General features: G+C 38.4%; 1 protein-coding gene across 6 annotated transcripts in view; it reads left to right on the forward strand.

Annotated features, from left to right (window-relative positions):
- The first annotated feature begins 3852 nt into the window (after window positions 1–3852).
- Window positions 3853–13027, forward strand: part of LOC149153778 (uncharacterized) — a 186286-nt gene continuing 177111 nt past the window's right edge. For 2 of the 6 annotated variants that reach the window (XR_016262688.1, XM_089440127.1), the window contains exons 1-5: window positions 3855–4392; window positions 4910–7842; window positions 7918–8601; window positions 9133–9315; window positions 9513–9695. Coding sequence is in view for 5 of the 6 variants with exons in the window: in XM_089440127.1 (XP_089296253.1) it covers window positions 4340–4392; window positions 4910–7842; window positions 7918–8601; window positions 9133–9315; window positions 9513–9695 (4036 nt within the window). In the remaining variant the exon portion in view is untranslated. Of the gene's footprint in view, window positions 4393–4909; window positions 7843–7917; window positions 8602–9132; window positions 9316–9512; window positions 9696–13027 lie in introns of all 6 variants that reach the window. The other 4 variants (XM_089440130.1, XM_089440131.1, XM_089440129.1 and 1 more) reach the window with 4 other exon arrangements.

Below are 13027 nucleotides of genomic sequence, written 5' to 3' on the forward strand. Positions count from 1 at the left end.
GGAGGCTATATTATGAGATATCTTAGAGTTTTCTTAGCCTCCTTTTCCTCTATTGGATCCTTGTTTTTAGAATTCCACTGATCCTCTAGGGAGGGGTAGAACCATCACGATTTTTTGCTCTGTTCTTCTTGCAATCCTAGGAAAAATGCCCGTAGTCATGACATCTTTTACACTTAAAAGGAAGTTGTTGATAATTTAACGTCTGAACGAAGTTCCATTCTCCATGGGTGAGGATTATCTCTAAGGGCAGTTCAACCCTGTCGAGATACCGACTAATGCCATTTCCAATGGCTTTCAAACATTCATCGCTCTAGCAAGCAAGAACCACCTTTGGAACATCCTTGTTTGGGTTGAAGTCAAGTACATGCCTTTGGCCTCAAAGAAATATGAGCCATTGCGAAATATCACGTCTCGATCTTCCTTGAACTCAAATAGGAGTGTGAAGAATCTGTTACCCATTGCATAAGCCGTCATGTTTCCTTTCATCATTTGCTTCCAAGTTTTATCAACACACTACTCCATTGATTTGGGAGAGGGCCACATGCCCATGAACTTCCCAACTAGTGCTCTGTCAGAAAAGGTTAGTAAAGTCCTTTGAAAGCTTTGAGGATGCATAACGGAAGGAATATTTACCACCTTTTTAACGATTTTTTGTTGCACCTCCTTCGCCCTGGGGTTAGACTTGAGATTCGATATCAAGGCGCGAAAGGCCTTTTCTTCATTGCAAGGAGGGGTGACACCCCCCCTGTCTGTCTGAAAAGGTTAGTAAAGTCCTTTGAAAACTTTGAGGATGCACAATGGAAGGAATATTTACCACCTTTTTTAACAATTTTTTGTTGCACCTCCTTTGACCTAGGGTTAAACTTGAGATTCGATATCAAGGTGCGAAAGGCCTTTTCTTCATTGCACGGAGGGGCGACCCCCCCCACACCACCACCCCCCCCCCCCCCCCCCCCCCTCCCCATTGTATCGCCTCCCCCCTCTTCATTGTATCGCCTGCTTGCCATAAGTTTTAAGACCTCACACGAAGGGGGCCATATAAAGATATGAACCATCCATAAGGGGTGAGACAGAGGAGGACGAACACCCTACAATTGAGAACACATGAGAGTTGAAACTAGAAACAATTATAAAATGGTTCAAATTGCATTAAACGAGGAAATCTCCATCAGATGGGATTAGCAGGTCGGAAGGAGGAGAGGCAGTTGACTAGGGTCGAACCCTAGCCACTGCAACAAAACATCCACATGTAGGAGCCATTTATTAAAAACCAAGTTTTATCTCTCAACACAATTATTTATAAAAGTAACAATAAAATAATTAGATATTTAAAAATATAAATCTTGAAGGTTAAATATTTATTTCTTAGGTTTAAAAGAATTACATCTTTAATGTCCCACTCATATTATGTGTTATCATTTTAGTTATTCACTCAACATTTATTATCATGTAAAATTACTATATACCTCAAATATGTGATGTAAAATATGTTTTTTTTTCAATTATGATGATTTGGAAAGGCTCTTTTGGTCCATGATGATGGATGGAGTTACCATTTGGATGAATCTCAAAGATTACACAGTTCTACTCTTGAAATCTCCAACAACAATATAAAAATCTTAATAAACATTAATCATCATCATAATTATAATTATATGTATTTTTGATAATTTAAGTAAAGTGGTTTCCTTATTATAAGTTAGTAAAAAAAATCTAATTTAAAAGTTTTTTCTTTTAAATATATATTTTTATAAATTTTACTTGAAATTTAGTAAAAGGTTATTACATATATTTATGTTTTTCTTTCTTTTAAATATATATTTTTATAAGTTTTACTTGAAATCTAAAAAATATTATTAAATTTAAAATTTTGAGTTATTAAATTTGTTAGATTTTAGATTTTTGTGATCCATAATGATAATGAGATTGTCTTTAGGATTACTAACATTATTAATATTTTGTAGACACATCTAACATGATTCATCTCATTATTGTTAAATTTATATTATTTAGGGGAGAGGCTCATTCTACAATCTAGTATGATGTGTAACCCTGTCCCTCCGTCATCAAAGTTACAACCTAGTATGATGAGTAACGTTGTCCCTCCATCATCAAAGTTACAACCTAGTATGATGAGTAACGTTGTCCCTCCGTCATCAAAGTTACAACCTAGTATGATGAGTAACGTTGTCGTCTGTCATCAAAGTTGAAATTTTGCTCTTATCAACCAAAATATTTAAAATAAAAAATAAAAAAATAACTATACAAAACATTTAAAGAAAGAAAGAAAGAAATTATTTTAACGTCCACGAGGCTAAAGATAGCCTATGCGACAGATTGCTTCTTCATCTGCTTGATGTATTCGGCTTTTTTCCGCGAAGCTTCAAAATAAATGCTCTGAGCTTCTCGACAAACCCCTCGCTATATAGATTATCCCAAGAGCTAGCTACCGGCAAATCTGCATAACCCCTCGCTAAATAGATTATCCTAAGAGCTAGCTGCCAGCATATCTGCATAACTTCCCCTGTTGTCTTTGAAGGTCTCACATTCTAAAATGAAATGTTTTTCTATTTCCACTTTTCTGGAAGAACAAAAAATGCATACACTTTCCTCCCACACTTCCTTTGGCCTTTTCCACGCCCTGTTTCACATCGGAGCTGATGAGAATTAGCCCTTAAGTGAGCAATAAGAATTTTGGCTCTTCAAGAGATATTGGCCTCTATGTATGCTTTTGGTTGATGATTATGAGTGGGATTAAACACTTCAATATAATAATTTTTCTTTCTTCCTAGCTCCTTATCCCAAGTACGTTTGTGGAATTTTCCATAACAAAAGCTTTTATTTCTTTGCTGTTTATGGGACACGCGTTCAAGCAAATACCCCATTTACTAAACCATTTGTTATTTTGCTGCATCCAAGTTTTTTTGTTCTTGCACAATCTATCATTAAAGACAACCTTAGGCCATCTACCCTCTTCCATTTGCTCAATTTTTTTTTAAATACCTATTGACTTGCACTATAGCAATTGCTTCAATAGGAGCAGTCCCTGTTTCACTTAACAAGATATCATAAGGAACTGAACTTTTAATCTTAAATTTGTTTATAATCAAACGCTTTTGAATTTTCTCAATTTGTCTCCACTGCTGCTCATAAAAATTTTTACAAGTGAAAAAATTGAATCCCTCTCAACTCATATTAAATCGGTATTTAAAATAAATCAATAATATTCTAAATATAAAAAATTTAAATTTAAAATGTTACCATTCAAAAATACATTTAAAAAATCTCATAACAAAATTATATCACCACATTAAAAAACAACAAAATCATAGATCAATTAAATTTCACAAAATAAAGCGTTTTACCTACATTAACGTTCATTAATGACACTCTGCTATTTTTCATTTATTTTTCCTATATATTTTAGATTAATATTAATGTATTTTTTAAAGGAGGGTTATATACAAAAAAAAATAAAATAAAATATTATTAATGTATCTTTATAAAGAATTGTTGTTATCACATAATTTCTGATAAAATAAATCATAAATATTAAATTTCGCAAAATAAAACCTTTTACCTACATTAACGTTTATTAAGAACACGCCGATGAATTGGATGCTATTTTCATTTATTTTTCCAATTATTATTAGTGTATCTTTTAAAGACGTGTTGTTATCACATAATTTTTGATAAAATAAAAGGTGGAAAAGTATGACGACGTCCACGTCCGCGTGAGCCAACACAGCCAAAGTCTGTGTGTGTCGGTGGCATCTACGGAAAAATCTGCAAATATGTTGTTCAGTTATTGGTCCGAGAATGTAGCTGCGTTATATTCTAAACGATTTAAAATATTACTTTTTTGCCGGGAAAAATTCCATTCTCTTCGGAATGACCACGACGCCAGTAGTAAATACACACTGCGTCTTGTTTGGACTGAATTCGAACCGTTCATCTGGCGCATCGGACGGTTGAGGAATCGTTCCGTGCATGGCAAAGAATGGGAAGAAGAAGGGGCCAAAAACGAGAGATGCAGACCGCGGCAGAAGAAGACGAAGTCGCCACGGAAATCGCCTCACAAAGTAGAGAGATTTGATCGAGCTTCCGTTTACCCTGGTCATGGCGGCTCCCATAAGAAGAAGAAGAAGAAGCAGCAGATGTTTCAGACGCCGATTTTGATTTCAATTTAGCTTTAACGACATAACTTCGGCTTCCCCTGGCCCTACTTTGTGCCACTACCATGCCTTTTCTACAGACAGTCAGCCGAATCCATAACGACTGGTTCTAGTAGAGCAATTTTCCAAGTTTTCAGTCGGCACGATGATTGCGGGTGCTAGGGATGAATCTATTTCAAATACTTCGTGAAATTCGTCCGCACTGGAAGCTTTTCAGGCGAGTAACGATAGATTTTGAACGGAGAGGGCTGCAAATTGTTTTCTTGATTGTATTTTTGACGGTTTTTGTGAGTGCATTGCCCTTTTCAAGGGTTTAATTCGAGGCATTTAAGTTGTAATTTTCCGTGTAATTGAATTCTCTAAATACATCCCGTTTGTTCGTCGTATTGGTATTTTGAGCTTCCTTGTCTGTTAATAGAAATGTTAAATGCGGAAAATGTGGTTCTGGCCATAACTGTAATTTGTTGCGAGTCAATGATAGCCTGATGGAGTAAATACATCCCTCTGATACGGGAAAATAATTTCACCTCACCGCCCTTTTTTTTCCGAAGTTTTTGAGCCATGCTATGTATAACTGAAGGAAAATCTCGGTCTCCTGTTCGATTCTTGCCTAATGTGGATGTTTTTTTTTTTTTTAGTTGTAAATGTAATTTGAGTCTTGCTACAATTAGATATTTGAAAGTGTGATTTTGTTCGATATGGATGAATAGCTGTGTGTTCTCTGTAAATCACAGGTTTTTAACAGTATTTTGTGTTCGAAAGGTTCGGGTTATGGCTTCTTCGAGGAAGGGAAGCTCTGTGAAGAGCGTTTCCAGTGCGTCCCCTACAATCGCGTTTAGGTCTTCTGATGTAGCTCCAGAAATAAATAAGCATAAGGCAGAGAATGCAGGTATGAGGGAAAATGACAGGAAAAACCCCGCGGGACATAACTCCGTGGCTATGTCTAGAAACATGAACGTGAGTCAAATTCACAGAGGTGGAAGTTCATGTAGGTCGGAGAACACCGGTGTTCTATGTAGCAACAGGAAGTCCAAATCTCTGGACGATATCGATATGTCGGTTCGAAACAAGAATATGCAAGCTCATAGAGGTAGATCATCCCCAAATTTTTTAGCAAAGAAAAACGTCTTGACTAGATCAGATGCGAAATCTACAGCTTATCGTCCAACGGAGAATTCACCTTCTCCGAAAAATAAAGCTTCTAAAAGGCCCCCATTGGTGAAGAATCCTTCAGCTGGAACCATTTTGTCCAAGACAGATCAGAGAGTCAAGCAACTCAATAGTAAAGTAAAATGTTCCCATGATCCAATTTCATCAATTGATTCAGTTGATATTGATTCTGATCTTGTCACAGACAGAGCGTATGAGCAGGCATTAATAGAGTTGAATTTGCTTCCTGAGGGTCTCTCACCTGAAAAAGGGATCATCACTAAGTGGGTTTTTGCACCGGACAAATCAGAAACCGCGCCTACTTTTAAAGGAGTTCAGACGTTTGATGGATCCAAGTTGAGTCCAATTGAAGAGGCATCGCTCGTTCTCAATGAATCAACTGCGGATTTGTGTCCAAATGTGGTCGAGAAGAAAGCAGAGACTATGTATGAACACATTGATCTATTTGAGAGATTGCCAATTAAGAATACACTACAGGATGAGGTTACAAAAGAACATGAGATACTCGGAGAGTACGTCAAGATGGATGCAATATTCCCTCTCCAGTTCAGTCCCAGACAATATAATTATCCTGTCAATGTTTACCAGGATCCGTTTCAGACCAAGATTTGGCAGGTGACTTCAGAGGAAAGTGTCTCAGATGATAAATGTTTCACATGCACTTCCGAGGAGAGTACCTCAGATGGTAAATGGTCCACATATAGTTCTTCTGAGAGTTCTTCAGCACTACAAAATGAGTTGAGTAGCTACCTAGGGGAGAAACACTATTCTCTGCAACATCAAGATTGTGATAGCATATCATCTTCTGAGAAACACTATTCCTTGCAGCATCAAGATTGTGCTAGCATATCATCTTCCGAGAAACTCTACTCTCTGCGGCATCAAGATTGTGATAGCATATCATCTTCCGAGAAACACTACTCTCTGCGGCATCAAGATTGTGATAGCATATCATCTTCAATCTTGACACTTGATTTGGAAGAGATGGACCTCGGAAACAGTTCAAATGGAATGAATTCTGATAGTTTTGAGAGTGAAGCAAATAAAATTGCTCACCAGCTTGTTGCTTCAGCTGCTTGTGGATTTGAGGGCTTCACTTCAGATGTCTCATTAATGCACTATAACCCCTCTACTCTTATTGGCAAACTTCCTCTTAAGCATCTGGACTACGAAGAAGAAACAAGCTTGAATTTCTCCTTGGAAGACTCTATCACACAGATGGGTGCAGAATTTGGCTATTTGAACTCCAATGCAAGTAAAGATATTGTGGACAACAGCAATCAGGAGCCTCTCTTCTGGCCTCTTAACCCTGATTCTTATTGGCATGATAATAACGATATCAAAAGTTTACAGTCTATAATGGACTCTGAGTGTCAATTGAAGGCTGAGAGGACAAGTGTTTCATTGAGAAATACAACAAGTTCACTATCATCGGATAACTCTGAACAGCGGGGTGGAATGCAGTCTTTCTCAGGCAGGAAAGCAGCCTCACCTGGTGATGGAAGCATCCCATCTTGTAGAGTTAGAGATTTCGTTCATCCATCTTCTGAAGGTATAACTTCTAAGCCTGGATCCCAATTACTAAATGATATGTCAAGAACGGAGTTTGGTTATCAAAACCAAATCTGCTCACAATTAAAGGTGGAATCTGATGGTCAATCAATGGGTGAAAAGCAATTTGCTTCAATGGGTATAATAAATGATTCTAACAGGAAATTTTCAACATTGCCTAGAGTCAATGGCACAAGTACAGAAGCTCAAGCTCATTCACAATCGGTAGGTGGTAGTAAAAAGGTTACTAAGTTGGATTCCTCAGCTCTATCAAGCCACATAAAAGCAAGTGATATTGGAAAGGCCAAGCATGCTATTCCACCAGTTTCAAGTAAATTATCCCTTGATAATAGTGCAAAATGGCCTGATGAAAACAAATGCAATCGCTTTAAAATGATTGATATCAAATGCAAACAAGGGGAGAGAACGTCAAGTTCAGCAACATTAATTGAAGATTGTCGTAAAGAAAGTGAGGAAATGAAGGATGACTATTTAACTCCATGTAGTGAGTGTGTGAATCCAGGGAATGATAGGTGGAAATTAACAACAGGTGAACCATTCTACAACATTCCAAAGTTGCTCACAGGATGCTTTGAATCAGGTGAGGAATCAATTGAGATGCTTGTTGGTATGGAAGAATTTGATGGTCAGGAAGGTATTAGAGCACTGCCAAGTCAAATGACACCATTTCCATCTGAATCTGGTCAAAGAGAAACATTTTGTTCCAATGTTGACGGTGCTATTCAGCATGGGAAAGTGAAAGTTTCTACTACCTCGAATGCTGAAGGACATGATGAAAGCACAGACTTATCGTTCATAGAAAATATTGATAAAGATACTGGGCTGGAATTATCATTAGCTTCAAAGACAGACAAAGCAATAGTGCCGCCGGAGGGAGCAACAAAGCTCAACTTTGGAAATTCAGCCACCCTTCAGCAATTGAAAGGTAATGTTTATGTTTGTTCTGTATATGATTCTGGGCCAACTTTATGCAAATCTGATTTGAATGTTTGGATGACAGGGTATCAAGTTCCACGATTAGAACATTGTTGTATTCAAGATTATGGACAGCTAAATGGTAATAATGGAGTAGATTCAATATGGAATAATGGTCTTCTTGCTTGCATCGATTTTGGTTGGAGGTCAGACAGCAATCTGTCAGCTTTAAATCTAGACAAAATCACAATAAACTCAATGGAGGATGAGTCATTGCGTAGAAGATTCTGCTTGCAAAAATGTGCGGAAAATATTAAGGGGAATTATGCTGAACAAAATTTAATTTATATGGAACCTGTTGGTCCTTGTGAAAAAGTAAAGGAAAGAGGAATTTTTCCACTTTTGCCATTTAGTCAGATTGCTCGAAACAACCGATCCCTTGCTTCTCTCAAGGAATCCCCTTTTGCAAGAACCAGGGGGGATATTAAATACCAAAATTCTGGTATAGGATGCAGCAAAGTGAATGATAATAATGGAAGGGATAAAATATCTTTATCTGAATCGGAAATCAAAGATAATAAAAGGAATGTGGTGTGTAAATCTGGGTTGACAACAGGTTCCTTTGGACATCAGATGTCAGGAGAGGAGCATCTTTCCTGTGCAGATATCTCTGCCAAGGATTACACGACATCTAGTGAAACAAGCTTCATGAATGTTGTTCATAATTCGACTCAGACAGGACAAGAGGAGTTTTCAGATGCTTTTCAAGGCAAGTCATCAAATTTGTTAAGTTCATCACTTCATAAGGGTCTGGCCAAAATTGGATTTTGCTTTGCACCTTGCACTGGTATGAGTGCCATTGGTGTTTTATACTTGGCAAGGGAATTGCACCATAAGCAACATTTTCCTTCATTCATATGTTCTGATAATATGTCTAATATTAACCCCAAGTGTGAGTGGTTGAGTTAGATATTAAACCTATATATACGGGCAGTCTACAGTAGAACATGCACAAAATGAGTGTGACATTATAGATGATGAACATTTTGAGATTCAAGATGTCCTTAGACACTTGTCTGTCGGTTATGTGTCAGCATGAATATAGTAATATTGTAGACTTATGGGGCTTTTCTTCAGAACTGCTTCAGGGCTCGTCTTCTAACATTGTGGTTGAAAATCATGAAGAGTGGTTGAGTCAGATACTAATCATGGAATATGAATTTATTTCAGAGGTGGATTCTGTCAGCATCCTGGATACACAGAATCTATTCACACACTGTTTCTGATGTTTGCTGTGCAGGTTCTCTTTTTAATAATTCCATAACCAAGAGTCACTTCTCTGGAATTTTGAATGTAAACCGTGTCAAACTTATTGAAGAGAATTTACAAGGGATGTTGCAATACTTGAGGATCAATGCAGACAACCTTATTCAGGCATTACTGTGTAAAGATTCTCAATTTCATCTGGCTTTTGGTTTTGAAGGTCTGTTATTATTCTCAAAATTTTCTCCTTCAGACTGCTTCAGGTTTTGTCTTAGAGCATTGTGATTGAAAATCATGAAGAGTGGTTGAGTCAGATACTAATCATGGAATGTGAATTTATATCAGAGGTGGATTCTGTCAGCGTCTTGGATGCACATAGAACCTATTCACACACTGTTTCTGATGCTTGCTGTGCAGGTTTTCTTTTTAATAATCCCAAAACGAAGAGTTGCTTCTCTGGAATTTTGGATGGAAACTGTATCAAACTTCTTGAAGAGAATTTACAAGGAATGTTGCAATATTTGAGGACCAATGCAGACAACCTTATTCAGGCATCACTGTGTAAGGATTCTCAATTTGATCTGTCTTCTGGTTTTGAAGGTTTGTTATTATTCTCAAAATTTTCTCCTTAAAGTACAACTTTCTCTTACTGTTAATCTGAAAATTTATTATTTCTTAACAAAATTTATACAACTTTTGGGTGCTTTGCAAGGGTGGGAATTTGTTTTTTGGGGAAATGAGTTATATTTGATGGTGATGCAACTGCAGGTCAAGACATAAGTGCCTTGAAACCTATACTATTTACCAAAACATCCTATACAAACAGCGCTGCTTCGCTGTTTTCAGTCGAAATGGAACCAATTAATAAGTTTTGTTACAACAAAATCTAGCACCTACAAAAAGTGTAAAATCCCAATTGTGAAATTTCTAAACAGAAATTCTATTACTACAGCAATTGATTTATTATTCTCAATAAGTTATTTATGAAATCCCTTAAGTAAATATTAAAATAAATTCTACTGCAAATATTACACCATTATACAGAAACAAATATATTCACAAGAATCAATCACATCAACACAGTTATTTTTGGACAATTGTCCCTCTGTGCAACTCTGGTCCCTCTCTGCGTCATCTCTGCGTCTCTCTGATTTGCGTCTCCCTCTGTGCTATCTCTCAGAGTCCCTACGTCACTTCTTCTGAGCTCCCTGATTGCTGCTAATCCCCCCTCTTCCTTTGAAATCGATCTCCTCTTTGAGAATCGATTTTCCTTGAGAAACTGAGTATCTGCTGGTGTATCTCCAATTGACCCTCAAGCCTTCTCTTATACTTTTCCTATTGAGTCATCAACGGCTGAGATTAAGTCTCTAATCAACGACTAAGATTAGATTTGGCTTGATCTTCATCATTTAGAACTTTCTCACTCAGTTTTATATTAATACCCATTAATATTTTAATTTTTCTAAGTTTAGACTTAGGAACTCCATTAAAAATATTATTTATTTTAATATTTCTCCAATTGGATGGAATTTCCCAAAACGATTTATGGGTTTTGGAGATCTTATGTGCCTTAACCTCTCCACCAATTTTCATGGCTAGATCACATCCGATGTTACCACAAATCAACACTCCCTCTTAGTGAGGAATTTGCTCTAGTAATGCTCCATCGCTGAAACATCACATTGATCCTTCTGCACCGGTACTTGTGCTGATGCTTGGCCTGATGCCTTACACCATTTGCATTGCTGCTTTCTGTACTACTGCCCATGACACTGCCACTGCCATTGCTACATCTGTACTGCAGCTCCCTCTCCATATGTTGCCCATGCTGCCCATAGCACTGCTAAGTTCTAACGGCTGCACTGCAACATCTGACACTTATCCATTTTTGCTACTGAAATGATTTTTTTACCATCTCCATCTTCTCCTTGAAATAAATGAACTTTGTTCTTCCTAGGGCCTTGGTGAGGATGTTCGCCACCTGTTCTCCTATAGGAGTGTAGCTCAACTGTACTGCTCCTCGTTGGACACAGTCTCTGACAAAGTGACACTTGATATCAATGTGCTTCGACCGATCATGAAATACTGGATTCTCAGAGAGCTTGATGCAACTCTGATTATCACACATGATCCTGGTCGCATCCATCCTTCTACTGAATAGGTTCACAAGCAATTTTCTAAGCCATATGGCTTCGCACGAAGCTGTGCTAGCAGCCATATATTCTGCTTCAGTTGAGCTCAGAGCTACGGATTTCTGTTTCCTACTGCACCAGGAAGTCATCCCCGATCCAATGTTGAAACAGTACCCAGTGGTACTTTTCCGATCTACTGAACTTCCAGCCCAATTTGCGTCGGTGAACCCACTTAGCTTGATGTCATTGCCTTTGGTATACAATAGTCCATGCTCGATTGTTCCTTGTATATACCTGAGAACATGTTTCGATGCTGCCCAATGCGCCCTCTTAGGTTCCACCATGAGCTGACTGAGGGTGTTGACAGCGTAACAAATGTCTGGCCTGGTGTTGACCATATACATTAGGGATCCTATAAGCTGTATGTACAAGGTGGGATCAACATATTTATCTTTTGATGCATCAATTTTCTTCTAGTTGGTGATCATTGGAGTAGCCATAGGCCTATAGTCCCGCATCCTGAATCTCTTCAGGATTTCTGTAGCATATCTCCCTTGTACAAGGAAGATCTCACCCTTCTGCTGCCAAACTTCCAACCCCAGGAAATAATGCATCTGTCCCAAATCCTTCATGTCGAATTATGTGGCTAGATTCTTCTTGCAGTCCTTGATGAGCCTGGATGATCATGTCAGGAAGAGATCATCCACATATAATACTAGGACTAGAGGCTCATTCTCTACAACTATATAGTAGAGATTGGGATTTGCATCACTCTTGACGAACCCCATCTTTTGCAAGTGGCCATCAATTCGTCCATACCATGCTCTAGGTGCCTGTTTAAGCTCATACACGACTTTCTTTAATTTGGATTCTGTAATCTGGATTCTGCATACATGAGATTTCTTCTCATGTGTCTCAAAACCTTCTAGCTGTTCAATGTATACTTCCTCTTCTATTACCCCGTTCAAGAATGTTGTCTTGACATCCATCTGATGAACCTCCCACCCCATCTGTGGTGCAAGGATATCACGGTTCTAATAGCTGTATACCTGGCTACTAGGGCGAAGGTCTTTTCGTAGTCTATTCCTTTCTTCTGAGCATACCCGTTTGCCACAAACCTGGCTTTGTATTTCTCCACACTGTCGTCTGCAACATATTTGATCTTGTAGATCCATCTCGAACCTACCATTGATCTATCCTGAGGCCTAGGCACCACTTCCCAGACATCATTCACCATTATAGAGTTGTATTCCTCCACCATCGCATCCACCCATACTTGATGTTGAACGACCTCCTGAAAACTGGAGGGTTCCCCAACCTGAGCTACTAAGGCCTGGTATCTGTCTGGTTGTCTTTGCTCCCTTTTACTGTTCCTGGGTGCACCAATGAATTCTTCTGCATCCCGTAGAATCTGTCGGAGTTCTCGGCTCGTTCTTCCTCTGGTAGTAAGCACATCTGTCAGCTCTTCCTCTTCCTGTGATTCCTCTTGTTCTGAAGGAGAATTTCTGGTACTAGCTTCCGCTGGTTGAAGTGGTTTGACCAACGGCTCATCTTTTCACTGCTCCTCGGAAGGCATTTCTCGAGATTTTCTGAAAGCTCTATCCTCCATGAACTTTACATCTCGCCGAACTACTACCTTCCTGCTCCCTGGAAGATAGACTCTATATGCCTTAGCATTCTCGCTATATCACACAAGATATCATTTCTCTGCGGTTTGATCTAACTTCTTCCTCTTCTCCTCGAGTATATGGCAATATGCTAAACTCCCAAATATCCTGAAATGACTAACTTCAGGGGTCT

This window comes from Pinus tabuliformis, chromosome 9 (genome assembly GCF_031772625.1).
Source record: "Pinus tabuliformis cultivar Carrire ecotype Pingquan chromosome 9, CPIR1, whole genome shotgun sequence".
Lineage (NCBI taxonomy): Eukaryota > Viridiplantae > Streptophyta > Pinopsida > Pinales > Pinaceae > Pinus > Pinus tabuliformis.